The sequence below is a fragment of the Dermacentor andersoni genome, chromosome 1, assembly GCF_023375885.2.
Source record: "Dermacentor andersoni chromosome 1, qqDerAnde1_hic_scaffold, whole genome shotgun sequence".
NCBI classification, from domain to species: Eukaryota; Metazoa; Arthropoda; class Arachnida; order Ixodida; family Ixodidae; genus Dermacentor; species Dermacentor andersoni.
In genome coordinates, this window is record NC_092814.1 from 42,643,997 (window position 1) to 42,671,927 (window position 27,931).

At 45.8% G+C, this 27,931-nt stretch overlaps 1 protein-coding gene and 1 long non-coding RNA gene across 7 annotated transcripts in view; one reads left to right on the forward strand and one right to left on the reverse strand.

The window, feature by feature from the left end:
* The window catches only part of LOC129380443 (uncharacterized), a 55,494-nt gene extending 51,601 nt beyond the window's left edge, over positions 1-3,893 (forward strand). For both annotated transcript variants that reach the window (XR_011892493.1, XR_008608469.2), the window contains 2 exons: positions 1,583-1,629; positions 3,811-3,893. This is a non-coding gene — a long non-coding RNA (uncharacterized lncRNA). The remainder of the gene's footprint in view (positions 1-1,582; positions 1,630-3,810) is intronic.
* The window catches only part of LOC126545924 (uncharacterized), a 127,741-nt gene that overhangs the window by 44,181 nt on the left and 55,629 nt on the right, over positions 1-27,931 (reverse strand). Inside the window, exons 5-7 of one of the 5 annotated variants that reach the window (XM_055061372.2) lie at positions 18,928-19,075; positions 18,335-18,393; positions 3,829-4,063 (exon numbers count right to left, since the gene is read on the reverse strand). In XM_055061372.2, coding sequence (XP_054917347.2) covers positions 3,829-4,063; positions 18,335-18,393; positions 18,928-19,075 — 442 coding nt within the window. Of the gene's footprint in view, positions 1-3,828; positions 4,064-18,334; positions 18,430-18,927; positions 19,076-27,931 lie in introns of all 5 variants that reach the window. The other 4 variants (XM_050193972.3, XM_050193973.3, XM_050193974.3 and 1 more) reach the window with 4 other exon arrangements.

Here is a 27,931-nt window from a genome sequence, read left to right on the forward strand (position 1 = left end):
CTTGTTCACCAGCCTCCTCTTTCCCCACTTTTTGCCCATTACTACTGTATACCAAGTTTGCACTTTTCTCATCACTAATTCAACATCTTCATAAAACTGATCTACTTCATCGTCGTGACTGGATGTTACGAGTGTAGGCTTGTACTACATTTTATCTATACCTCTTATTAAGTTTGATTACGACTACTGCTGCCCTCTTCGTTAATGCTGTAGAATTCGTCAATGTTGCCCGCTATGTCTTTATGGATTAGGAATCCTACCCCATATTGCTTCTTATCTGGGAGACCTCTATAGCAGAAGACATGTCCGATATTCAGCAATGTATAAGCTTCACCAGTTCTAATCTCGCTAAGGCGAATGATATTCCAAACAATGTCTGATAGTTCCTCAAAGAGTCCTGGTAAGCTAGCCTCACTCGAGAGAGTTTCGGTGTTAAACGTTGCAAGGGTAAATTTCCATTGGCAGCCTGTCCGGATCAAGAGATTCTTAGCACCCTCTGCTGCATTACAGGTCTGACCGCCGCCTTAGTCAGGTGCTCCGCAGCTGCTGGGGACTGAGGGCCATTGGTTAATTGAAGATATCATCAGGGAGGTTATGGCAGAATACTGCACCAGGGAGGCCAATTCTTGTTCTGGCGAGTCCCTTAATATAAGTCCCTAAAAATAAGTCCCTTAAAATGACAAACCTCCATGTTGTGCCGTACGTCTTTTCTAGAACAAAGAAAACTGTGAAACAGTATTGCTTGAAGAAAGGCAGCACGTATCTCGTGTTCTAGCCGAACTAGATGATCTGTTGCAGAGCAACCTATCTTAGGACTTTCAGACTGACTCCAACCAAATAAGTGAATTTTATTAGCCCGACGTTTTGGAGCCTGTTTGGCTCCTTCTTCAGGGGGTATTCTTCGGGGGTGGTAGTGAAAAGCTTTTAAAGGATCTTTTGTACAAAGAAGGTGAGAGTATGGAAGGTGGGGAGACACTTGACATCTGGGAATGGGGGGGGGGGCAGGGAAGAGGGGGGGATGGCTGCAGCGGTGCTGGTCGGCTGGGATGACCGATGCTGGGGGAACTTGACCCGCAAGGGTGCCGTTGACAGGATGCGGGTCAAATACTCTTTCGCTCCCCCCCCCCCCCCCCCCCCCCATTTCCGGATGTCACGCGTCTCCCCACCGTCCATACTCTCTTATCCGAAAGACCCTTTAAAAGCTGCCCACCGCCACCCCCTGAAGAATATCCACTGAAGAAGGAGCCGAACAGGCTCCAAAACGTCGGGCTAATAAAATTCACTAATTTGGTTGGAGTCTGTTCGAAAGACCTAATCAATTTCCCAACCAGACAGGTAATTCTGTCGGAAGGCTTAGCTTCAAGCAACCAATCTTGTACCTACGCTGATGGTTATCCAGTAGGTTCTCGGTTTCAAGGACGTATGTCAATCTTACGTTTATACTGGCTTCATAAGACTTTGCAAGATAGCTAGCAAGTGCTTTGGTCTGTCGCTGGTTGCTGTTGTAGGATGCTTTCCAGCTTTACAGAAAGGGATTATAATGGCTTTCTTTCACTGATTAAGCATTTTTCTTGTTTCCCAGATTATGTTGAAGAAACAAAGCAAGGTCTCAACCACTTTGGGGGACAGGTAGGCGAGCATTGTGTAACGTACTCTGTCCAAACCGGGTGCTGTTTTCCTGCCAGTAGTGAGCACTCTGTTGATTTCCAGGAGTGTTAAAGGGGCATTACACGATCTCTTGCAACTTCCTGTTGTCGGAAGCTTTAGCTTTTCAACTGATTGCATTCATTTTTGAAATGTAGATGAATAGTTTACTGAGCTTCATATGTCATGGAAATGATGACATAATATGTCTGCTTGTTCTTCTAAACTTGTTTGCGTGCTTGGGGGTGAGAGTATGGCGATCGTGTAAGAAGTGTAGTCGCCTCTAAACTTACGAAACTGATCCCTCATTTTTTTGGATGTTATCGAGCTATTTATGGACAATACATAGCTTTTCCAAGGCTGTCTTTCGACTTGTCTGCGTGTGTACCTGGCTTCTGCTTTCTTTTTTCTATTTTCTGTTGGGTATCGCTAAAAGATATCTCACGGGTTGTTTTGTATTCTTTTGTCTGTACATTCATTCATCTACCAGGGTTTTAATTTTTTTGCTAGGAAGCCACCAAATTGTGGGATTGTCTGTTCTTCTGCAGCAAGTATAGAGGCAGTAATCTTTTCATTCATTTCATCTATTGTTAGATCAGCTGTTATGTCATCCAGACTGGCCTTCTCGCTGAAGAGAGGCCAGTCTGCTAGATGGAGATCCAACGGGGTGATCTCAATGGTATTCTCTGGGAGGGAAATGTTTTTTTAATGATAGCAGGCATATGGTCCCTACCACAAGGATTATCAATAACACCCCTTTGAAAATCGGTAAAGAGAGATGGAGAGCAAAGCACCAGACCTAGACAGCTCATAGCTCCTATGCTTGGGGAGCAGTAGGTTGCAGCACCAGTGTTTAAAAGGCATATGTCATTTGTTAGGATAAAATATTCAAGTGTTTCTCCCATGGTGTTGGTTGTTTTGCTACCCCATAATGTGTTGTGTCTGTTAAAATCACCCGCTATTAAAGATTCAGGCAGCTGGTTTAAAATTAACTCCAAATCTCTTACAAGAAAATGTGAATGCAGTGGAATGTATATTGAACAATTGGTGATGGTTTTGTGTGCTGAAACAGTGACAGCAACGGCTTCTATGCGACTGTTAATGGCAACTTCTCTAGCTGTGATACCGCCCTGCAGAACAATGGCTACACCACCCGAAAGCCGGCTCACCTGAGTGCAGTCGCGCCGTACACCAGTGAAGCCTTATAAAAATTTTTTTACATCTTTTGCCTAGGTTTGTTTCCTGTAAGCACAAGGCCACAGGAGAGAAGTTACTTAACATGTCTTAACAGTTTATAAACAAACTTAACAGTTTATAAAACTGCAATACCTGTTTTTCATGCAGAGTTATGAATTTACGACCGTCATGCTTCTGTATATTTTAGTTTTTGAAACAGTTTTGGCAATATTTATAAAAAAATTTTCACCTAGCTTGCCCAAAATTCTTCAGTGTCCTCTCATGAAAAAAAGTTCACACACAAACACATTCAAGTCATTATCAGCCTCATCATGTGTGCACATCATTGGTTCTTGCAGCTCCTGGACAGTGCACTCACAATTATAAATCTGCAGACACACTTCAAGAATAGCAACTATTGTTTTTACTGTATCAATCCTGCAGATTTCCACATCGATGCTAGTATAGCTGTTTATGTCTTGAGAAACAATATTTGCCCCACAACCTCGTGTTTAGCAGCACAACACCAAAGCCACTGAGCAACTTCAGCAGTTTGGCAGTGAAGCAAAGAGCAGAGGAAGGGAGCCGAATGCCACTAATGCCTCTCAAGTCGCCATAAGATATTCGGTGCAGCCGAATCTGTCACTGTTCCAAGGTCACTACCTAGACTTGCGTGTTGCCAATGCAAAGTTACAATGAGTTTATGTGAGCCCTTTGGTATAACTTTATTGTAAAGAAACCAAAATGTGACCAGGGACATGTAGATGATTTTGTTAAACAGGCAAATTTGTCCAATTCTTTTCTATAGTAAAAGTCACAATACAGGTGTAAGATAGAAAGCTGGCCAGGCCATGTCGTCCCCTGCACTCTGCAGGTCACATCGAAGTAACGTGGCTAGTTGTAATGGCATCTGACCCCCCCCCCCCCCCTTTTTTTTTTGGACGCTGCTTTCATCAAAATGTTCTAATTCTCTTGCCCTTCTAATTACAGAAAAGCTACTATACTGGCCTTGCATAGAAAGCGCACCTGCTGCAATCTTTCCTCTTAGGAAGGACTTCGTCGGTGGAAATGCATGCTCTTGCCGTGGCTTTGACAATGCCAGCTGCTGAGAAGACGGTCGCATTTGCGGCTGCTGTGGACAAGACTGTGGCGGGCCAGACACATGTGGAGGACAACGGGGCCTTGCCCCATTGTTTGAAGGCTGCAATCCTAGTGGCTGCTTGAGCATTTGTTGAATGCGTTGCTGTTACCATAACAAAGCAAAGACAAAACTTATAAACAATGTGCACATGAACTTCAGAGTGTAATGTTAGAAGCCAGCACATGCACAGAATTCTCAGCAAACCAGCATTGATAATGAATGTGTGATAAAACAGTGTTGATAATGAATGAGACTTCACTCAAATGATCCAAGAAAAGACCCCAGTGGTACATCAGGGGGAGTATTCTGTAAGAGTCCACCTAGTGGACTGTCCATTTCGGCCGCTGCTGATTGGATGCAGCTGTACAAGCGAGAAAGAGACGAGCAGCCCCCGCCAGTCAGCAGCAACTGAAATGGACAGTCCACTAGGGGGACTGCTACAGAATACCTCCCCTGCTAAGAAAGAAAACATAACATTGTTAAATTTTTGTCTTCCAAAAAGACATCAGCACAAACAGATTCTTGCTTCTTGTGTCTAATATTCATTAAGAATTTGTTTACTGCATATTAAAGTGTTAAGTGTCACATATGCTGTTGAAGTAAATTTCTACCCAGCCTACAAAGTTTTTATTACAGTAACAAAACACACTAAGCCGCTGGCAAGCAAAAGGTTAGCTTCCTTACAGGTTGCCAAAAGTGAGATGCTGAATTCATCTGAAAATCAGCATTCATTCTCTTGCCGTTGAATGTCCTGTTCCTGAAATTACTGTAATTCTTTTGCAATGACCCTGCTCTAGAGACATGATTATATCTGACAGTAAAGAAAAAAAATATATCAATCAGTGACAAGAGTATGAGTGTCAATGCAGTACAGCAGATCCTTGCCAATAGGCACTGGGAAGATGATGAGTTTGGACCGGTGGCACCTTCATGCGGCACCACTATGAATGGAGGGGCATGCGACAGCCGGGCCAGGCGCAGCATGCGTTGCCGCCAGCTACGTTGATTGAATATGTTCCGTCGTTTCCTCCGTCTTGAACTGCTAAAATATCATGTGGATCCAAACCCGAACAAATGTGTTGCATTTATGGGTGAATCAACAGTTACCAAAATATGGCCGAAGGTGGTGAGGCCATTCTGTTCAATCAGTTTTCATCGCAGCCACACCAGATGGAATGGCGGGAAGCGTGGATATGCGCAGTCTGTAGGCAATGATGTGTACATATGCTAAATTGAAACTCGCTACTCGGAGCGCATGTAGCACAGTGAGCACTGGGAACACCAAGCTGATGCATCTACAATGAAAGCAAGAGACTGTGACGCAGTGGGCCTCTTCGATTATGTAGTCCCGAACTGTGTGCAAACCGACCGCGGCATCCAGTCTGACTAGCCCTTACAGAAGAATGTGTCATAGTCACGTGATCCAGTTGCCGGGGGCTGTCTAAGGTTTTGTTCGAAAGCACCGTGAGCGGAAGTCACTCTCCTGGCTGCCGTTGCCTGCTCTTAGCTACTCATAGATGGCCTCCTACCCAGCGTATTCATTAACGAGGCCTACAAAATGCTGCAGCCTCAGGGGCCACGTCACCGACACAACTATAAAGCTTGCAAAGTGAATTCGCAGCATGAGCGCATAGAATGTGTTTGCACAGCGCAGTTTACGTGGTGTTCTCGCTCTTCGTGACCCTTAACCGCTGTATTTAAGGTAGCTCACTGCCAGTAAAATCTAAGTGGAATTCCTACACAGACGTAAGGAAAACTGCAGTCAAGCCATGCCACTGTTCCCATACAAAGCACCCGCTGATATCCTCAAAGCTTGTGAGACCGTCTAGTAAAGGCCCGACACATGTCTAGGACAGAGCGCATGTACACAGTCTACTAATCCTGCACATCCAAAAGTAAACGCTCGATCTTGCTTGCTAACAGAAGGGATCAACATGTGTCAACAGCAATCGGCGAAGCTCCGATTACATACCATCCCAGCTACCGGCATGCAATACGATATGCTTCCTCGCACGCCAGTTTTACTCACCTGAAGAGCGAAATCTACCTGTTTACTACACATATAGCAATGAGCATGATAGATTTCACGAAACACATCAAGGAAAGCAAGCATGTGCACCTGGGACGCGATCGGAGATATTTTGTTCGATACGCGTTCTGTTCAGTTGCTGCAACGTCACAAAGTTGCAGTATGCAAAATTTGTGACAGTGGGGCGGAGAGAGCAGCCAATCAGGAAGCGGTGACCTCCCCGGAAGTTTACTTCCGTCGTTTGTCGTCTGCTTGCAAACAGTATACTACAAAACCAAATGTTTCTCGTCTTCCAAATGAATTAAATCTTTATCTAAAAAAATGTATTTTTTTCTTCTCAAGCCCAAACACGTTTTCAAATAGTAGTACGTGTGACTACTGCAATTTATATCTATTAGGTTCTTTGCGTCGTCCCTAGGTGGTGTCGCGCACAGCGAGAAGGAAAAAGAAAAAAAAAAAAACGACAGGAAGAGTGGCGCACTTTTCAAGAGGCAGCGACATCCCAGTGGCTCGCTGGCACCGATGATGTTGTCGATTTCTCTGTACAACCAACGAATTATTTCTTTCGAGAAACAAAAACGACGCCGGAGTTCACTTTCTGCCATTTCTTCAAACGCGTTTCGCACCGCCACCCGCTCGCCTCCTTCCTCTAGAAACGCCAGTGCAACAACCTAAGTTTCCAACGGAAGCGCCATTTTCTAGAAATAAACTATGGATTGGATTCAAACCTGCCATTCCGCAGCCGAAAAGGCCGCCTGTTGGATCCAATCCAATCCACCAGACGCGCCATGCGAAGCCGTATGATCGCTCCAAACTTCTCAACTCCCGTCGCGTTCGGACGAAATGCTCGGTGGGCGGATGATTGACAGGAGCGTATCGTCATTTTGACGTCACCAAAAACGGGGCGGCGCCCCGCGGCTGGCGACGTCGGCGCGGAGTAGGCCAATCGCGCGCGCCGGTAACCGAACGAACGCGCCGAACAACCATCTCCGATCGCACCCCTGATCGCTGTGCTTCTCTCTTAAAAAGCATGAAGACTAAAGCTGCAGCAATTAGACTGCTTGTGAAAAACGAACATGATGGCACCCAAAGCATTGATTAACAGAAGCAATAGCTGATTGTCTAATATTTGCCATCTGGAATGCGCAAAGAGCACAAAAGCACACAGCATCTTTCACAACATGGTGTGAAACGCCGCGTGCATATTTTTAAGACAGCTGTCATCTGCTAGCTGCTTGCGCATGTCCAAGCAAGTATCTGCCAACAGCTCGTAGAGTCCACGGACAGTCCGTGACTTCCAGTTCATGATAATCGAATGCGATTCTAGCAGCTCTCGGACTGGTGGGCGAAGCTTCCGTAGCAGTTTGAGAAAATCGAATGCGGGACAGCAGTCCCAAGCAGTCCAGGACTGTCAAAAACAGATAATGAAAGAGGCCCAGTGTGACTGAATTTGGTCGCACTTCAATCACCCAGTGCTCACCGGTGGCACAAAAAAGCAGTGGCAGCCGAGTGCCCAGAGTATCGCATTCCAATCACTGAGCACTGTACATTTCCGATGCTGCTTTGCTTCTGTCTAGTTGTTCTAACGTTAATAAACGAGCCGTTCATATGCAAGAGCGTCTTGCTCCATATGAACTGCCTGCCTTCACCTTCGCAGGTGTAACGGCTCCAGAGCTTGAGCAGTGAAGGCGAACGTTCAAATTTGTAGTCACACTTTGCTCTCTTCTCAGTGGCTTAGTCTTTTTCTTTTAAGGTAAAGTTTCCTTCTTCACGCTTCCCAACTCCGGTTGCGTCTGGTACATAACTCTGTTTGCTGTGTATCAACGGCGAATGCAAACACAGTGGCACATTCAATGCCAGCCTTAAACATGCACCGGCCGCCACCAACAGCTCTCATCACGCTAAGCTGTGTGAAATAGACCAAGACTAAAGATTGAGCTAGTTTCTGAGAAATGAACATCGGAAAAGCATCACAAAGAAAAAACAAATTGGCCGACGATGACGCTTCTTGGCATTGCAATCTAAGCGCAGCTGCTGCCTTATTTCAACAACAGGCAACCGCAGGCAGCAAACGCAGTGCCAAAAAGAGGCGGTTCTGTGTTTCGGATTGTGCAGCACAAAGCGCGATCTACCGGTATCGAGCCGGCGCTTCAACGACGCACCATCGCACCATCTTATAGTGGGTCACCGCCGCGGAGGGAGGGGGGAGATTAGCAATTATTGTTTAATGTTTTTTCTGAGGTGGGATGAGGAAACGGGTGGAGAACAGGAGTATTGAGTAGAGGTCACACACTCTAACTCACAGGCAGGGCTCGATGTGGCCGCGTAAGGTTGGGGTGGGAAGTAGAAGAAAGGGGACGAAATGCTATAACTGTCTTTCAAGTCACCGCAACGGCACTGCGCCAGGTAAGGGTAGGTATAGGGCAAGAGTGGAGGAAGGAGAAGGACAGCCAGGCGCAAGCACTGCCAGAGGCGACAAATGCCACTGAAGAACACGCCCCGCAAACGGGGAAGCAAGACACAGCTGAGAGCCGTACAGCCACGCGACGCAGAGACAGAGGAGCGGAGAGCTGTGGATCACGCACGAGGCGGCAAGGAGCGCCCGCCGCCGGCACCGCGGCAGTGCTGCGACAGCCCAAGATGGGACGGCGATGGCAGAGTGGACGGTAGTGGCGAGAGTCACCGCAACGACGCTGCGCAGAGGAAGGGGTCCAGAGGATAGGCGAGAACATATGATCTGGCTTTGGAGGACAAGGGGCATACAGTTTCCTACAATATACTAGAGGGAACTCTGGTGCTGCAGTCGTCGTCCTATCATGGGATCATGGGAATCATGGGAAGCATGTGGATTTGTCTGATCTTCGTACTTGTGGACTCAGACGTTCTTGTGGCTTTGTATATTATGCTATTGCGACAAGGTTTATTGTCGTTCACAATGTTGTGGAATTAACGCTAGGTATCTCAAGGCACTGCAAAGGCTGTCTGTAGCACGGGGGTCGCTCGCGATCACGGCATGGTCCTTGGTCTTCCTCTTCATTCGGCACATACACGGGGGCACATCTGCTTTATTACAATGCCCCTGAAGCGAAGCATAGCCATCCTGGCGACTCAGGGCGCGGAGAAGATGAGCGGGTCGTAATAAGGTTTGAGGCTGTTGACATGTACTGTCTCTCGCCCACGACAAGATCACAAAAAAGGATGTGTACCCCTCCCGCGGATTCATGATGCTCTCGACTGCCTTCACGGATCGAAATACTTCTCTTCAATCAATCTCTAATCCAGTTACTGGCAAATTTCGGCTGATGAACCAGAAGACTGCTTTCGTTACACCGGACGGCCTTTACCATTTTAAGGTAATGCCTTTCGGACTTTGTAATGCCCCAGTAACTTTCGACTAAATGATGGACTCTCTCCTTCGGGGCTATAAACTTTCCACCTGATTATGTTATCCGGATGATATCATCGTATTTTCCCCTACATTTGACAGCCGTTTCAGTCGCTTGGCTGCTATTCTTGAAGTCTTTAGGGAGGCTGGCCTTCAACTTAACTCTTCCAAGTGCCATTTTGGACACCGCAAAGTCAAATTTCTTGGCGACCTTGCCAGTGCTGCTGGTATACATCCTGATCCTGATAAGATTCACGAAGTCAAGAACTTTCCCGTACCCTGCGCCACAAAAGATGTGCGCAGCTTCGTGGGCATATGCTCCTATTTTCGTCGATTAGTTAAAAATTTCGCGGATATTGCCCAGCTACTGACTGACCTTCTCAAGAAGGTCAATGCGTTTTTTTGGGGCGGTGACAGGCTCACACCTTCAACACCCTCATCCACTTGTTGACAATGCCTCCGATATTAGGGCACTTTGATCCATCTGCACTGCCTCAAGTTCCCATAGACGAGAGTGGCCGCATAGGTGCTGTCCTCGCCCAACAGCAAAATAGAGTCTAGCGCATCACTGCTTACGCCAGTCGCCTCTTGTCCCTATCAGAGCCAAATTTATCAATCACTCAGCGCAATGCCTCGCTCTGGTGCGAGCAGTGGCTAAATTTCGCCCTTACTTGCTTGGCCGCCCATTTTCTGTCATCACGGACCCCCATGCCCTATGCTGGCTATCGTCACTGAAAGACCTGAACGACCGCCTTGGTCACTGGGCTCTCGGACTTCAGGAGTGTTCTTTCACTGAGATGTAGAAGTCTAGCCGCTTACATCTGAACACTGACTGCTTGTCTTGTCATCCTGTCATTCCTCCTGGCAACGACCAACAGGATCTTGGCACTTGCCTCTTGCCATTTCTGACTTTCACAACATCGTTACAGAGCAACGAAAGGATGACTCTCCACAAGTGACCATTCAGCGCTTGACTTCTAGACAATCAGATCACTCAATCAGAATGTTTGCGCTCCATGACGACATTATCGACGTTACATGAGCTCTGATGGACCAGATTTGCTGCTAGTTGGACCTCGTCATCTCCATTCTACTGTTCGTGCTGTGCTCCAAGAAGCACCCAATGCTGAACACCTTAGTACCTCCCGCACTTACGACAGGGTTCAACGTCACTTCTGGTCAAGCCTCTACCGCTCTGTGCGACATTACGTTGCAGCATGCAACCTCTGCCAGCGTCGAAAGAGGCCATGTGTACAACTTTCTGGTCACCTTCATCCAATTGATGTTCCCACGGAGCCTTTCTTCCGTGTCGGCATGGGCCTTCTTGGACCCTTCCCCAGATCCATAAAAAGAAACAAATGGATAGCCGTTGCTACAGACTATGCGACGCGCTATGTTATTACACGAGCCGTGCGCACCAGCTACGCTACAGATGTAGCAGACTTTTTACTTCAAGACGCGATTCTTCACCATGGTGCGCCAAAGCAGCTACTGACAGATCATGGCCGCTATTTCCTGGCTCAAGTTGTTCAAGACATACTTTGTTCCTGCTCCACCGAACACAAGCTCGCAACCACATATCACCCACAAACGGGCTGACTGATTGAACAATTCAATCACACCCTTACAGCGATGTCTATGCATGTTTCAGCAGACCATCGCGATGGGGACAGCATTTTGCCCTATGTGACTATTACAGACAATTCATCACGTCATGATACCAGCGGTTTCTCGTCTTTCTACCTCTTGTTTGATCCCCATCTCACTCTGCCGTGTGACAGCTTGCTACCTTCGGTGTCGCGACATACCACGGAATATGCCCACGACGCCATTGGTCATGCTCATATGGCTTGCCAGATTGCCTGTGATCGACTTACAGAAGCTTGGGCGCCACAAAAGACTCACTACCACAGTCGCCACCGAAACTTTCAGTTCTATTCCTGAAATCCCATTCTTCTGTGGACTCCAAGTCACCACGTCGGCCTGTACAAAAAACTGCTGTCACACTATACCGGGCTCCACCAAGTGTTGGGACAATTATGAAATCGCCCCTGTTAACGACAGACTGTCCTCATGCTAGCTACTAACTGACGTCATCCATGCATCCCATATAAAAATCTAGTTCGCCATCATTCTAAAAAGCGCTGGGACGGCACTCCAGCATCCCAAGGTTATGTTACGGTGCATTTGGAGAGGACCGTGCACGCAAGAGAGAGACAAAGAGGAAGTTGTAGACTGACTACTGGAGCTGTGACCTTTGTACCAGCCTGCGCTATTAACACTAACTTACATTTGTGCATCGGGCTTCCTTTTCGTAACAATATTAAAATCAGACGTATATTCTATACTGGGTTGGTGCGATAAATGGCTTACGGAATAAAGCACTAGTAAATGCAAATTAATCAGTTCCTCGCACAAACCAACACCACAATGTTTATAAATGTAAAAGTGATACGCTTGAACAAGTTTTGTGCTATTAATATCTCGGAATCAATATCACGTCTGATCTAACATCGAAAACTCTTGCCACCGCAACAATAATGCAAATCAAATGCTAGGGTACTTAAATCACAATTTCAGTAAGTCTCCAACAGAAATAAAATGCCACTGCTGTTTGGGATCCTCACCGTGATAACCTTATTAATGTACTAAAACTCATTAAGAACAATGCCACTCGTTTCATACTAGCTACTAATTTTCGTATATCCAGCGTAACAGCAATGAAAGTCAATTTATCATTGTCTTATTTATCACAACGAAGAAAAGTTTTTCGCTTATGCTTATTTCACAAATTCTATCATCATCTACACGCTGAGCTCATCCCTGTACCTAAGTACCTTTCATCGTGGGTTGACCACATCAGTAATGTTGGGTGCACATCTCGCACAAATACATTTCTACATTCTTTCATACCGAACACCTCACGTGACTGGAACTACCTTCCCGCCAATCTTGTTTCCATCACCAATCGTGCTTTGTTCAGACAATCTTTATTGGCATTTTTTCATTGTAGCTGCACCACATTGTGAGTCATTTTGTTTTTATCATGCTGTTTCTTTTATTGTTATTTCTTGTTGTATTCTGCCTTAATGCTTGCTGCATTACTGTTTCTTTTGTATAACTTTGTACAACTTATTGGTCCTTTGTAACCCACTGCTCTCTACAATGCATTTGTGCTTGAGGGTATTCGGAATAAATAAATAAGTTACCGTCACTTCATTGCCACAGTGCATTCGTTGCATTTGCTCCTGCATGAATGCCCTGCTTAGTTTTTTTTTGTCCCGTAACCATTGAGCCGTTAAACAAGACGCAACCAGTTTAAGCTGCAGCCACAGCCATGCACAGCCACGATGATGTTTTAGCCGAGATTCCGTGACCCAGAGCTGTTGAGTTGCAAATAGGCTCTCCCAAACAACCCCTCCAAGATATCTCAGAGCACTGCGAGTGCCACCTTATTTTGTAGGTCACACCAAGGAGCCACTTGCTCTAGGTCATGCGTCACTTCTGGTGAGCAGTAATGGCAGTGTACTCAACTTCGGTATTAAAAAAAGACTATTTTTGTTAAGCTTAAATGACACTTCCGCTTGTATTTCAAATGTTAAATTTTGCACGGAGGCTCTTCTATATCTACATTATCTTAAACTAGAAGAACGGTGGTTAACTGAGGGCTCTGAATTGTATAGCCATATCATAAGAAGCCGACAAAGAAAGACACCAAGGACAACATACGGGAAATTACTTGTACTGAATTATTCAATTAAAGAAATAATAAATTAATGGAAATGAAAATGGATGGAAAAACAACCAGCCGCAAGTGGGGAACGATCACACGTCTTTGCATTACACGTGCTTACCAACTGAGCTACTGCAGTGCCGTTTTCCCATCCACTTGCGGGGGTATTTATGTTTTACTACTGGAATTAACCCTGGTAGTGTTAGCCACTCATTATCATTTATTATCATTTCTTTAATTCAATTAGCAAGCACAATTTCCCGTATGTTGTCCTTGGTGTCTGCTTGTTGGCTTCTTATGGTACATCTTAAACTAGGCACTGTATGCGGATAAAAAATTTTGTGCAGTTGGCCTTTCAGAGAGTGCTATGGTTAATACATGACCGTAATCAATACCGAAAGTATCTTTACTTTAATCTGATTTGAAGATTGCCAATCCCATAGTCACTAGCGTTATGCCTACTTAGTTTGCACAGGTCACGACACTTGCCTAGATGCACAAGGCGCGTTCTCGAGATTGTGCTACAGACATTAGCGATAACATGTGGTATAAAACCAGCTGGATGTGATCATGCAAGGCTACTTTTACAAGATGCCTCGTCTCCCTTTTCCCTGCTGGTCACCTAATGCTTTCGCAGCTGCTTTGGCAGTCAGGAGTGTGTTCTGGAGAAGTGTCTTTTTTCTACTACAGTATTTTCCGCTGCGTAAATCGCGTTTTTTTTTCCGAAATTTTTGTCAGTGTATCTAATACACTGGTGCGACTTATATATGACTTTTTCATTTCTTTTTGAAAAAACTGCCGCCAAAATTGGTTTGGATGGCATGGCCACGCAAAATGTGCTGGGTTGACCTCCTCTGGCAGTTGCTACAGGTTGTGTGCGTGCTATGGAGGTACTCGATTGTTTTTATGATCGAGTTGCCAAATGTAGTGCGAGAAGGATGGAGCAGCAACGCAAGCAGCAGCAGGGCGCGAGTCGACCAACTCCGAAGTCGTCGCATCTGCAGATCGCTTTCAAGATATGGCGCATATATGGCGCCCTGCTGTGCAAACTACGCAGTTGCTGCCAGAGTAAAAGCCCCCCCCCCTTTGCCTCCCGTACTGCAGCCTTCCCACTTTCCACCCTTGTGCGCGATTCGGCTCATCGTCGCATGCTTTAACTCGCACATACAGCATACATGGCACGCAGGGACGATGTCATTGCCCTTGGACTTTATACGGTACATCGCGGCGACCACGATGGCAGAAATGCACCTGGAGTGTTCATATCATTGCTTGAACGTGAGTCGCGTTCAGGAAGTGAAAAGTCACTGTATTTTTTATTTAAATCGCTTACATATGTATGTGTGTGACTATATGTGTATATATGTGTAACTTAGACTTGTGCACTCTATCATTACTAGTTAAATCACAATACGAGTCTTTCTGAGGCTTGGCTAAAGTGAACAAAAATGAAAATTCAGCTGACTGTCACTCAGACCAGCTGCACCACAGCACGCATACTATAGTGCCTAATAGCACTGGAATCGTCCTGTATTTAAGAAATCAGCTTGGGTTTTCACACAGCAGCAGTGTGCACGAACTAAAAGCTAACTTGCATCTGATCATTTTACGGCATGGTCAAGCTAAATGGCTGCAGACATTTTTTGGCTGCAGACTTCACGATTCACCCTCGTACGATACTGGCCACATCTCAAACCTGGATTCAGCCAAAGAATAACGTGAAAACAGCTCGAAAGTTTTCTAGCATACTAGGGCTGGGCAATTGATCTATTAACCTTGTAATTAATGAAGTATAAGGCATTAATCACAATTATTTTTGTTATTGTGGTTAAAAGCACTTTCATTTAGTAACTTTATTCAGGAAACCAAAACTGTACAAAACACTGTTTGGACAAGTGGCTTAAAAACTAGTAGCTAGCCCAACATTAAATACAAATTCTGATGTAACATGTTAATTCACAAAACATAAAGTACCACTTAAACACATTATAACTAATTCTAACAGCTACAAGTTTATACTCACTGCATTCAAATGTACAATACTCTGGCAACACAAACCATTTGACATAAAAATTGAAATATAGAGACATCTAGCTGTAACAAGAAATTTGAGCATTCTTTTCAGATAATACAATCTACAACTCTACACCTATAGCTACATTTACTTCTATAGGTAGTGCATTCCACACTGAGAATTACCTATTTGGGTAATGTTTATTGTGATGCAGATCTTATGATTTTGCAGTGAAATAAGAAACCCATATTTTTTTAAATTATGGGATCTTATTCGCCAAACCAAGCTATAATTATGTAGAATGCTGTAGTGGGGGACTCCGAATTAATTTTGACCAATATGGCTGCTTAATGTGCTCCAATGCACGGTACACAGGCGTTCTTGCATTATGCTCCAATCAAAATGCGGCGACTGTAGCCGAGATTTAGTTCCGCAACTTCGAGCTTAGCCACTGCTATACCCGTCACAACGGTGGGTTCCAAAGTCTTTAAAAATGAACTTTAAAGCAGTACAAACCTTTTTGAGGAGCTTTTAGTGGAATTGTTTTTTACTTATCACACGTACATAAATCCGAAGCACCACTTAATCGATATATTAAACAATTGAAAGGTTACACTGGTTCTAGTCAGTGCTTTTAATCAATGCCCAGCCCTACTGCATACAAACCAATATATATATAAAGATTTCCTCTAAGCAATGAACCTGGCAGCAACCCACATGGTTGAAGTTTCATGGAAGGCAAAGTTAGCATCCACGTAAACACACATATGTATGAAACATCCTCCACCTTGTGAATTTCGATGGAATTACTCATTTGTTTATCTAATATGTTGAGTGTCAATCCATCAATTAATTCGCCCTTTCCATGCGCTGCTAGCTTCTCGGATAGTTAAACTGGTACAGTGATTGCCCATAAAGGCCCCAAAATTGACAGAGCAGCACAAATTTTCTTCCCAAGATAATGCATATGGCTCTCTTTTATGTACCTCCAGGTGAGTGCCAACTTCTAATAAATTTGCTTTCAAAACTATTCCTCTGGGCTTGCTTTACTATTGTTACATGTGGAGAGATGGGGACTGTCGGGGTCGAGAAGGGCTGCAAGAGAAGTGCTTCACGCTGCGTACGTGGGTCGACGAGCACACAGAGTAAAGAGCCATGTTTTCGAATTCTTGTCAACAACGGCCTGAATCATAGCAACCGTGACTGATGATGCATTGGCGGACATCGTGGAGTAGGATGGCGAATAGGCGGCCTCGAGCTCACGACAAACAATGCGTTACATTGTCACATGGGATTGGCTGCCAGTGATGGTGCTCACAACTCGACGTAACAGTGGTACCTGGCAGGCACACAATGTGGGGCATGATACCTTGGCACTTAGGTTGTTCGAAGTGGCGACATTCTTTGATGATGGAACCAATAGTAGAAACATTGCCAAAAACCAGCAAACTGAAGGCGTATGCGATGCCCTTTAAAATGTACACCACTTTGTTTTCGACATCTTGTCATCAGCTATGCAGTGAAGAACCAGGACATCTATGTATGAGACATAGGGCTCTGTGGGGCTCTCAGCATGCGTCGCAAGAGCCTTTTTTTCTGCAACCGTGTGTCAAAAGGGGTCGCCGAACAATTCATGAAGGTTTTCTTTGAAAATGTCCCAGCTTGTTAATTCGTCTTCGTGGGTTCAGTGTCACATGCGTGGGGTGCCGCTCAGGTAAAAAAACGATGTTAGTGAGCATGATCGTTGGATCCCACCTGTTATTACTGCCCACGCGTTCATAAAGGTTGATGCACTCTTTTACGTCAGGTCCATCGAAGGCGGAAAAGAGAGCAGGGTTGCAAGCCTGGGAAGGCGTCACGACTGGAGCAGTCTGACGAGTTGTAGTCGACGCTGATGGACTCTCATCTCCTGGAGACATCGTAGCAAACTATGTAGTGACCACTATGGAGCTCCGTAATAAGGACAGGGACCTCAAACTTTCACCAAAATGTTACATGCAGAAAGACACAAGCAAAGGAACCAATTACTATATATTCACAAGAGCAGTGAAGCCAGCGACCAAGATGGAAACCAGCTCATGCCAAACACAGATGCCCGTTTTCGTCTTCCTTTGCACCATGTCTAAAGGATCTGTTGCATCACAACGCTATACTGTAGACATTTCCACTTATTACTTGCCATGATGAGTCAGAGTAGGTCTGCACAAGAGGATATATGCTGAAGTAATGAAGCCTTGCCCAGGGCACTTCATCACTATGCATGACTGGAAAAGGATGGAGTAACAATGACACTTTCCTCGAAGGAGAAATTACGACATTTTTCCCTTGCTTTTTCTCTTCACTTTGTAAACACAGTAGGATGCCTCAATTCCCAGGACATGCAACAAATAATGAATTGTGTCGTTTTTCAATGTGACAAATTCAACAAGTACGCCAAATGTTTTAGCACAAGGTTTGTGCGCAAGCCATATGTACACCACAAATGTTGGGGGAATTGGGGTCACATAGTATCACTAGTGCATGGGTCAATGCAGTAGTCAAAGCCAAATTGTGATTGCCTTGTCGAAAGCTTAGGACTACTTTTCGACAGGAGCTTTATTTATTATTATTATTTTGCGCCTTTTAATGCAGTGGCTTTCACTAAACAAGCCATGTTTGCTTGCCAGCAGCTAATCCATCTTCAAGTAGGACCCCTACTGGACTAATGCTAAGCTATGGGCATGCAGCGTTGATGAGGGCCCAGGTGCATCTCTTGGTGTAGAGGGATAGGCCAGCAAATCCAGCATCAAAAGTATGCCTCAAGCAGTCCAAGGGCTCACAATTCTGGCTTTGTACAGCTGTCACGAAGCCAATCTATTTTGCACTGAAGATCAATAGGACAAATCTGGGCATTTTACACAGTCGTTCTTAAAAATTTGGCAGGTCTTAAACCTAAAAGACATTTGAATGTAACTTACCGAAAGTGTTCCCACAGTTTAAAAAATTATGAAATGCTTTCACCATAATTACAAGTTGTTTGGACATGCCCTGCCAATCTTAAGTAAAATCACCCTTCTGCTAACAGCAGGTAAAGTATATCTTAAGTGGCAGCATGCACTGGCACACCTAGTAAAAGCAACAAAAATGCCCAATAAGGCAGGCTTTGCACATGCAATCATGCAAAAAGCTGCTCAACTAGCAAGAAAAACAGGCATGCACTCATGCACCCATACCTTCCAAGGTTCAGCAATGCCTCGACCCCGGCGGGAAACACTTGATGGACGGCAAGCACCTGGTTGTCGCATTGCATTATTTCTCTCCCGAGCAGCTGTTTGCAAGTTATCAGTGTGTAAACATTGGGCACAAACTGCCTACTTCCAGAACACTGTTGAATTGAGACAACTTGAACTCAAATAAGGATGTGCCATGGGTATTTAGACACAGTCACGTGAATGGGCACATAAATGGCATTCAAGGAGAGTTCTCAAGCAGGACCATGAAATAACGGGGGGCACAAATGTAATAATCATGGGCCTCTAGTCCAGTTCAATTTGCATTCACAAAAGAGGGCACCTGTGGGCTGATTGAAGTAAGGATAAACTAAGCACTGGAAAGCAAAAGTGCTGGTGTGACAGATGCAGCGGCATGCAATACAAATATTCCCAATACCAAAGCAACAAAGCACCAGAAGAAACCAATAAGAAGGCAACAGAGCCAAAGCATTTTCCAAAGCATGCATTTTTAATACCCTGAAATGCAGGTTTCAATGTAACAACCCTAGCACAATGAAAAAGGCAGCCAGCAGAATCTCAAGACAAGAGCTTACACTGCAAGGCCCCTGATGCAGTGCTCACAACAGGCAGGCTGGACGGTACCTGAGGGCATGTACTGGAGCTAGTAGTGCCCTGACCACTGGAACTAATGACACCGTAACCACCAGTAGCAGCAGCAGCAGGACCATGCGATGTGGGACACTGCAAAGACAAAGAATTAACATCTGAGTGATCAAGATCCAATTAAAATTAAATTCTGAGGTTTTACATTGCAAAATTCTGGATTCTCAGAATCTGGGGTTCTTTAACGTGCACCTAACATACGGCACATGGTTTCTTTTGCATTTCACTCGGATCGAAATGCAGCCGCCGCAGCCGCAGGCAGGATTCTATATTAAGCGAGTTATACCTGAGAATGACAAAGCCCAAGACTGGTGGGAAATGACCAATAGCATTTTAGAGTAAATTCTGTAGCAGGCAAAATTCCAATTTGTAGGACCTGCCAGCACTTGTGTAGAGAGTTATTGAACACGCGCACTCACGCAGACCCACATGCTCGCACGCACACACACTATACTTGCAACTATTATGACTAATAAAAGTGTTCTAAGAGCGAAGATTGCAGAAAGATGTCGGCTCAGGCCCGCAGGTCAGACAATCTGCACCCTACCCCTTTGATGGCAGCTTAACTCAGCACACCTCACCGATAATTACCTGAAATAAGGTTTGTAGTTTTATAGGCCATATAAATTGCAGTAAACATTTGCTTACTAATTAAACAAGCAGAGTGTCATGCACGCACAAAGACGAACCGATGTCACTCGATGACCGCAAGCACTTGCTGTCGCAACCCTGCTATGATGAGAACTACCAGAGGAGAGCAATCGCTTCGCATTACCACTTGCCTCACCATTTCAACTATGCAACATCTTCGCAGCTCAGTTTAGGCTGCCTAAAACACTAATTAATTAATTTAATTATGGGGTTTTACGTGCCAAAACCACTTTCTGATTATGAGGCACGCCGTAGTGGGGGACTCCGGAAATTTCGACCACCTGGGGTTCTTTAACGTGCACCTAAATCTAAGTACACGGGTGTTTTCGCATTTCGCCCCCATCGAAATGCGGCCGCCGTGGCCGAGATTCGATCCCGCGACCTCGTGCTCAGCAGCCTAACACCATAGCCACTGAGCAACCACGGCGGGTTGCCTAAAACACTAGGCGTGCATAAAACCATCGGCCACCCTGGCTCGCCCTTATTCCAGTATTCGCCGCAGATGACGTCCAACATATAATGCGAAGGCCACATATTCCCTCAGCCATGCAGGCAGCCATGAACAGCCATGGTCAAGCAAAAAAAAAAAAAAAAAAAGATTAATTTAAATTATGGGGTTTTACGTGCCAAAACCACTTTATGATTATGAGGCACACCATAGTGGGGGACTCCAGAAATTTGGACCACCCAGGGTTCTTTAACGTGCACCTAAATCTAAGCGTATCCAGCTTTTCTCGACACAAGGGTTTAGTTCGCGTGAGTGCCACCACGTGGCGTACTCACCTTAAACTTTTCAAACTTCCCGCGGTGACGCGTGATGACGTCAACCAAACAAAAATAAAAAACAGTAAAAGCTATCCCTGCGCATTGAACTTCGCCACAATGCTTGTCCCACCGGCGTTATCAGTGTTCTTGATCAAGCGTATTCACTCGTCGCCTGGAAATTACTCGTCATCCAGCGTTTACTCGCGACAAGCAATTGTTGATTCTGGGCTTTTGATGCGGTTCTTTCTTTTTTTCTTCTTTTCTTTTCCTTTCTTTTCTTTTTTTTTTTTTTTTTTTTTTTTTCATTATACGGAGTAAGGAAGCTAGCCTAACCGTCAGAAGCACTTCGGGGCAGCCTTTCTTCAGTCGGCACACATTGTTAACGTCCGAACATCGCACAGCGCCTACTAGAGACGCCGTCGTGGACGGATTTTGATTTTCCCCCATCGAATTCGTTAAGGTGCACACAATTATTTCACTATCGACTTTGCAATGCGCACTCATGGGCTACCGCCGCAGCTGCAAAGCTAGATGTGCTTAAGTATTAAGACACATACGTGGATATGTTGGTTTTTCACCTTGACACAAAAGTCACGAAACACGAGTTGAGCAAACTGTCCCTGTGTCGTCGCAGGGTGTGAGACCGGGATAGTTGGTATTCCATGCTAAAGTGACTAGCGCAAGAGTGGACACGGGACACTAAAGAGGCGACAAGGAAAAGCGCAAACTTCCAACTGGGCGCTTGTCCTTGTAGCGTCTTTAGTGTCCCCTGTCCACTCTTGCGCAAGTCACTCCAGTCTGTGTCGTCATCCGTTAGCATGCTATGGCCAAAGCTGCTCGCAATATTAGGTCACATTTACTGGCCACCAGGCCAGGTACACCTTTGGGTACGACATATACAGTACTTGCAGTTAGTTTCCAAAGTACTCTCCTATGGCGGTTATCCACGTGCGTGAAGCAAGAACACTATTTAAAATTATTGTGCAGTAATATATGCGGGATTTGTATGTTCTCCACATTCTCTACCATGTTGCCGTTCCGCCTTTATTATATAGCCGCAATGTAGACTAGCAGCTATCGAACGCCATAAAGGCTATCCACATACTCAAAGACCTCGTGCACAGCTCCTGACACTTAATTGTATTCAAAAGTTGCGCGACTGCCCACGACATCCTTAACGAATGTTACATAACACATTATGAGGTTTTACTTGCCAACACCACGATTTCATTATGAGGCACACCGTAGTGGAGGATTCGGGAATAATTTAGACCACTTGGGATTTTTTAACGTGCACCTAACCCTAATATGCGGGTTTTCGCATTTCACACCCATTGATATGCGGCTGCCGTGGTTGGGATTCGATCCCGAGACTTCGTGATTAGCAGCCGAACCTAATAAAAGCTAAGCAACTACGGAGGGGAAGGAACGTTGGCAGTAGGAGGAAGGTGACAGTTGGCCCGTGAGACAATTTCTTCCCATCCTCATTGCGCGAGAATCGGTACTATCTATCGAAGAATGACGCTGTACAAAGACACTGTATTCAATGTGATGGAGTCCGCGTCCAATATTTGAGACCCGAATCATACTGTAACTACTGACGACCAGGCATCTCGCTAATACGTGCAGTCGCTTGACAGCTGCCGAGCGCTGGCGTCTGCCACAGGACCTACTTGACCTTTGTTCAACACTTGCCAACATTATCGCCTTATTTCACACCATTGCGTTTCAGCTGAAATGCTTCAACAGCCAATTTATTTCTGCCAAAATTTCGCCCCCCTGTCAACGTTATGGTTTCTTACTTTTAAGTCATCTATTATATTTAGGCTAATGCTGTCCTAAAATTTCCAGCGGTTTCACCTTTCCCAAAATGCCCGCATTTTTGTCGGCCTCTGTTCATATTTTGGAGGATTTTTAATAGACGTGGAAACCATTGTGTGGCCCCCTGACCAAGCTGCTCAGAAAGTCATTTTATATCCCTGAGGTCTTGTGCAAGCTTCCGCCTTCTTGCCGTTCATCAACCTCCTGATTTCCCTGTCAACTGCATCCCATTTTGACGACTCAAATCCCACGGAAGTTGGCAACTAAATAATGTCCATGGGATTAAAGCCATTTAAATCAATTCTACTGTGGATACAGCAGCCGCTTTTGCTCACTATGAATGGAAATATTGCGTTAATGAGCGTCATTCTTAAGCATTTAAATTGACAGTAAAAAAATTATGCGGGTCCCATGTATGTGCGAATCTATGTAAGCAAAGCTTTCTGTGTTTGTTGTCATTGTCAAACGTAATCTCCACAGAGTAGACAGGCACTCTCTAATGAAATGCTGTCAATGTTTACCTGATTACGCCTGCCATTGTGATGCAAATAAACGGAACTTCAACTCATTTTCTCAGAAATAAACGCTGAATGAAATGCTGACGTCAGCCTAAACAAGATCAACAAGCGCCGTAGTGCTCGATCTTCTGATGTCCCTATTCGTAAGCTTATATTCGTGATTTACTTTCTTTTGGGGGGGGGGGGGGGGGGGGGATGTGCTCTTGTAGCCTAGAAATGTCCCTCGGACATGTCTGATGTGCTCGTTTTTATTTTCAAGTGCCCAATGAAAACTCTTATCGCTGCAACTTCATGATGACCTGGTGGCAGGCCACCATGGCGTGTCGCGCAAGTATGACCACGATGATTCATTCGGGTTGACATATCCTATTTTGTGCGTCACACTTCGCCACATTCGTTTTTCAAACTATGGCGGAGATCGAAAAGGGCGGCCAACTCACTACGTCCCTTTCCTCTGTTTACTTCCGCAAAGTGTGTGTTTATCGCTGTGGGTACCAAATACGCCCAGCGGTATGCTACCACTCAAGCCTTTCTGGCGGCTGAGCAAATGAAGTCGCAGGCTTTATTCAACATGGCGTCGACGTTCAATATGGCTATCCTCAATTACTTTTCGCGGACATTTCTCACTGCCTTCTATCCAGTGTCACTTCTTACACTACTCGCTCCTGCTAGACACAACACAAACACGCAATGACCTTAATGAAGTATCAATTACACGCTAGTTGACACGCTGTCGAGGTATATTTCCGCTGAGCACCGGGATTGGACCCTGGTCCTGTCTATGGTGACATTATCCGTCTACAGCCTCGCTCAACAACACCGCTCGATACTCGTCAATTTTTTTTTCTTTTTTTTTTTTTTTCTTTTTTTTTGTCGGCAAGAGCATAGTGTATTTCCACTGAATGTGCTTTCGGCTTTAGGGATGACCTTGCACGCCCGCTTATTCTGTTACGTTGAGTTGATGGCGACCGTTGTCGACAGGTTGCCGCCTCATTCTGAGCTTCGCAGTCACCAGAGAGCACAGAAAGCTGTCTTCACAAACAAATCACCGGGATTCGAGCCCATCTCCCAAATGCACCATTTTGCATTTGGGAGATGGGCACGCTAACCATTATGCTACCACCTGCCTCCACCAATTTCTGTTTATCTGCCTTCCCACTTCAGGTATTTGCTGCAGATGCAGGCAGAACAGATGCAGAAACGAAAAAAGGGTAAGGATTGCTTGAGCCGCCAGCTGACACATGACCTTAATTTTGGCAGGTTATTCTCATTGGAGCGCATGTAGGCTTGCGGCTGCGTGCAGATTGTGGGTCATCATCATCATCATCATCAGCCTGGTTACGCCCACTGCAGGCCAAAGGCCTATCCCATACTTCTCCAACTGCCCCGGTCATGTACTAATTGTGGCCATGTTAACCCTCCAATTGTGGGTCGCCTTACCTTTATTCTAAATTTGCTTTCACCGACTCTTTTCAGCTAGAACTGAAATGCCGGACAAAAATGAGACATACCGTTGAATATTTTTTTCTTGTTTTCTAGGTTTAAACCAAACACGCTCATTTACACAAATAGTGATTTTTTTAAGAAATGGCATAAGGATACTATATTTCGAGGTCATGTTGTTTCGTCAATACGGGCCGGCACCACGAATCGACAAAAGGGCATCACAGTGCCGATGCATGCGGCAGGTTACTAAATGAAGAAAACAGGAAACGAGTGTTTTTCAGTTCTCGCAACATATTGTACATAGAACACAAGGCACCCATCACCATGACATTGTATTTTTGACAACAGCGGCCCACAGTGGCGGACTGATATACTTCCTAAAAGGGTTTCATTTTATTTTTTCATCGCAGAACCGCAAGCACAGGTTGCGTCGCGCGTATACCACAGCCACGTACTGTGGCCGCGCACCTTTTCTTCTAAGAATGTCGCCCCCGGCGGCTTCACGCGCTCCCGTAGGTGGCGGATTGGACTGTCACTCCAGAAGTTTAAATAAACAACCTCTTTGCATAGAAACGACGGCATGATTGTTAACATATTGTTGGCTTGGCTGTGTTTGGCACGAGGCCCAAGACCCTGTCTTCTAACGCGTTGTTATGTTTGCGTTCGCGTCTCTATCTTGAAGGGACACGCATCGTAACATGCTGCAATAGTGCTTGCGTTGAGCGTATGTATGGCAAAAAGGCGGTTCTAAAATGTCTGTTCACTAACTTGTGCAGTAAACCCATGTTTATAGTATTATAGTATTCGTGCAGTATAGTAGTAGTATAGTAAGAGTCACGAGTATGGCATCCGTAACCGTAAGCGTCACGTTATGGTCGTAACTTAACGGGACAGCGTAGTTGTAATCCACAAACCCTGCCACTAAGGAATACGTGGCAAGGCATGGCTGATGAATAAGTAATTGCGAAGCTAGGTTTTCAGTAAAGGTTTGTTACCAAGAACGGCGGGAGCTTATACTGCCTCAAAGGACGGATGCTGGGCGGTGACTCCAATCATTTACTCGGCACATCACACATCTACACTGGAATTCAACTGATTTTGCCAACTCTTGCTTATATTCTCTAGCCCCTAAGCTGCAACTTCGCCTGCCACCCGGGCCCCAGCTTTTCCTCTTTGTCCCCCGCGTCTTTCCCAATCTGCTGAGATGTGCTTCCACTGATGCTTGCTCCTCGTTTTTCTCAAATCAAGGCATTCATTCATGGATTCCTAAGTTACTGCAGAAAATAGCGTGTCTTTATCTCCATAACCACCCTGTCCCTCACCTGGACTCTCCCATCGCAAAACAAAGTTGCTGTGTTACAAATGGCTGGGCGTCACATATACAATTTTCTAGGAATGGCCAGTAGCACGGCGGGCAATTTTCGGTGGCTGACGAGACAGTATATAGAAAACCTTCTTTGCCATATCCACACGCAGTGCTCTCCTTCATGAGCTACTATTAGCCGCTACGACGAAGTACGAAATGAAAGAAACCTAGCTGGGCTGGTCGTGGGCAGCTCTTTTTGGATTCGTGATGCGTCTATTTAATTTATATACATACATACATATATCTTATCTAAGCCTAAATGACAGCGATATAGGCGAGGTGAGTAACGGTAGCTTGTTGGCGTGGACTAACGACGCTCTTCACGCAGCACTTTCGTCTTATGCGTGTTTGCGAACAGGAATGAAAGACAGGAGGGTAACACGCCATCCTGAAATGAAACATTTGGAATAACCCTTTGTTTGGAGGTTGGACATATGTCGAGGGTCCCCGATACAAATCACCTGCAAGTCTGTATTACCTTGCAAAGGGGAACTCAGATGAAACGTTGTCAAACGGATAGGCTTTTAATCATCATAAGTATATCTTTATTGAAATTCCTTACCATGAGGTGAAAGCCGACTAATAAGCATTTAAATTTTCCGTGTTATTAAAACATCCTGTTAATAAAAGGTTGCTGTGCTTTACAGCCCTCTAAATTAAAAAGTTGTGAAAAATAAATTGGTGCGGTAAATGTGTAAACGCAGACGCAAGAAAAGGCCTAGTCCGTTTCCAGTATTCACTCGATGAAGATGGAGCACCTCTATATCTCACGCTGCAGTAATGTTAAGAGCAAAACACTTCCAAAAGAGTCAGTCACGAATGTTACTTATTATAAGATGAGCTTGCGCTGGAAAAGAAAACAACACTCAAACATACCTATGGCTGCGCGCAAAGTGCAATTAGTGGGGTTCCGCCATCTAGGAGAGTCCGAAACCGTCCTGCTGGTCTTCAGGAGACAGGAAGTTCCTCATTACGTCATGTACGGCGGGGCATGTCACCGATGCAATTTATTCCGGCGCAGAGTACAAGCCTGCTTGATTTGCTACCAGACCGGGCATCGAGAAGACGTCTGTCCGAATCGAGGCTCGACCAAGAAGTGTAGAGAATGCGGAGCACCCGACACGACCGACGGGCACGAGTGCACGCCACATTGCCTATTGTGCGGCAAGAGCCACGTCACGGGAAGCCGGGAGTGCCGGAAGAAGTTTGAGACCCCTTTCATCATCCGCCAGCGCCGACGCCACCGCCGCGATCGGCAGGCTCGAGAGCGGGAAGACCAGCTTCAATCACCGCAGCCACGGGGCGACGACCACCGCAGCCGGTCTAGGGAGAGGCGCTCGTCGTCAGTCTCCTTCGCAGACGGGGAGAAGACCGGTGACGGCGGCGCCACGGCCGGAAGACGTCGGTCAACCAGCCGGGGTCGGAGCCGGAGCCGCTGCAGCCGGTCAAGATCGCGGAGCGCCCCGAGGCAGCAACCGGGGGGCCAAGCCAACCGTGGAGGCCGGGGCCAACAGCAGCATCAGCAACGAAACCAACAAGGAGCCCAATCACAGGTGACGTCCCAAAGAAACTGGGCCAGCATAGTGGCAGGGAGGGGGAGCGAGGTGCATCCCGAAATAGTTACATTTGACACAGTTAAGACTCTAAAGCAAACCATCCAAAACATGCAAAGATCGCACAACTGGATACAAAGATCCGCGCCTATGAGAGGGGTTGCTTCCCACAACCAACGGACAGGAACCGACACCCTAGCACGGCAACCAGCGCCTTATCAGTTCCCTCACCGACTTCGGTGCCTATTAGTATACCAACAAGTACCGAAAGTGAAGAGTCCGATATGGACTCCCAGGGTCCACCGAACAAACGAAAAGCCAGCCTCATTCACAGGATTCCCACTACAGCCCCAATTGAGGACGCAGACCTAATGAAACGCGTAGAGCAACACGTTGAACGCGCGGTCAAGGCGGCCATGGACGCCATCCTCCCTGCGATTTTTGAACGCTTCCAGCAGTTAGAGAACCGCATGACGGCACTCGAACAGAACCACAACACGCTAGCCGCACAGGCCGCACAAATCGCACAATACATCCTAAAATTAGCGCCCGTCCAGCCGGAGCAGACTCTCCCTCACCCCGCGGTCGTTCCTCAGGTGGCACCCGTTAGCGCAGCGGCGGTCCTCCGCCCTTCCTGCCTGGATCTGGCCGTCCACACACTCCCCAAAAATCAACATGGCTGTAACAACCAATAGCACTTATCACGTTGGCAGTGGAACTGCCGCGGATTCAAAAAGAAGAAGGCCAACCTTCACCAGCATGTTAATAACACGGCACAGCAAGAATCCTACAAACCTGATATCATAGCGCTACA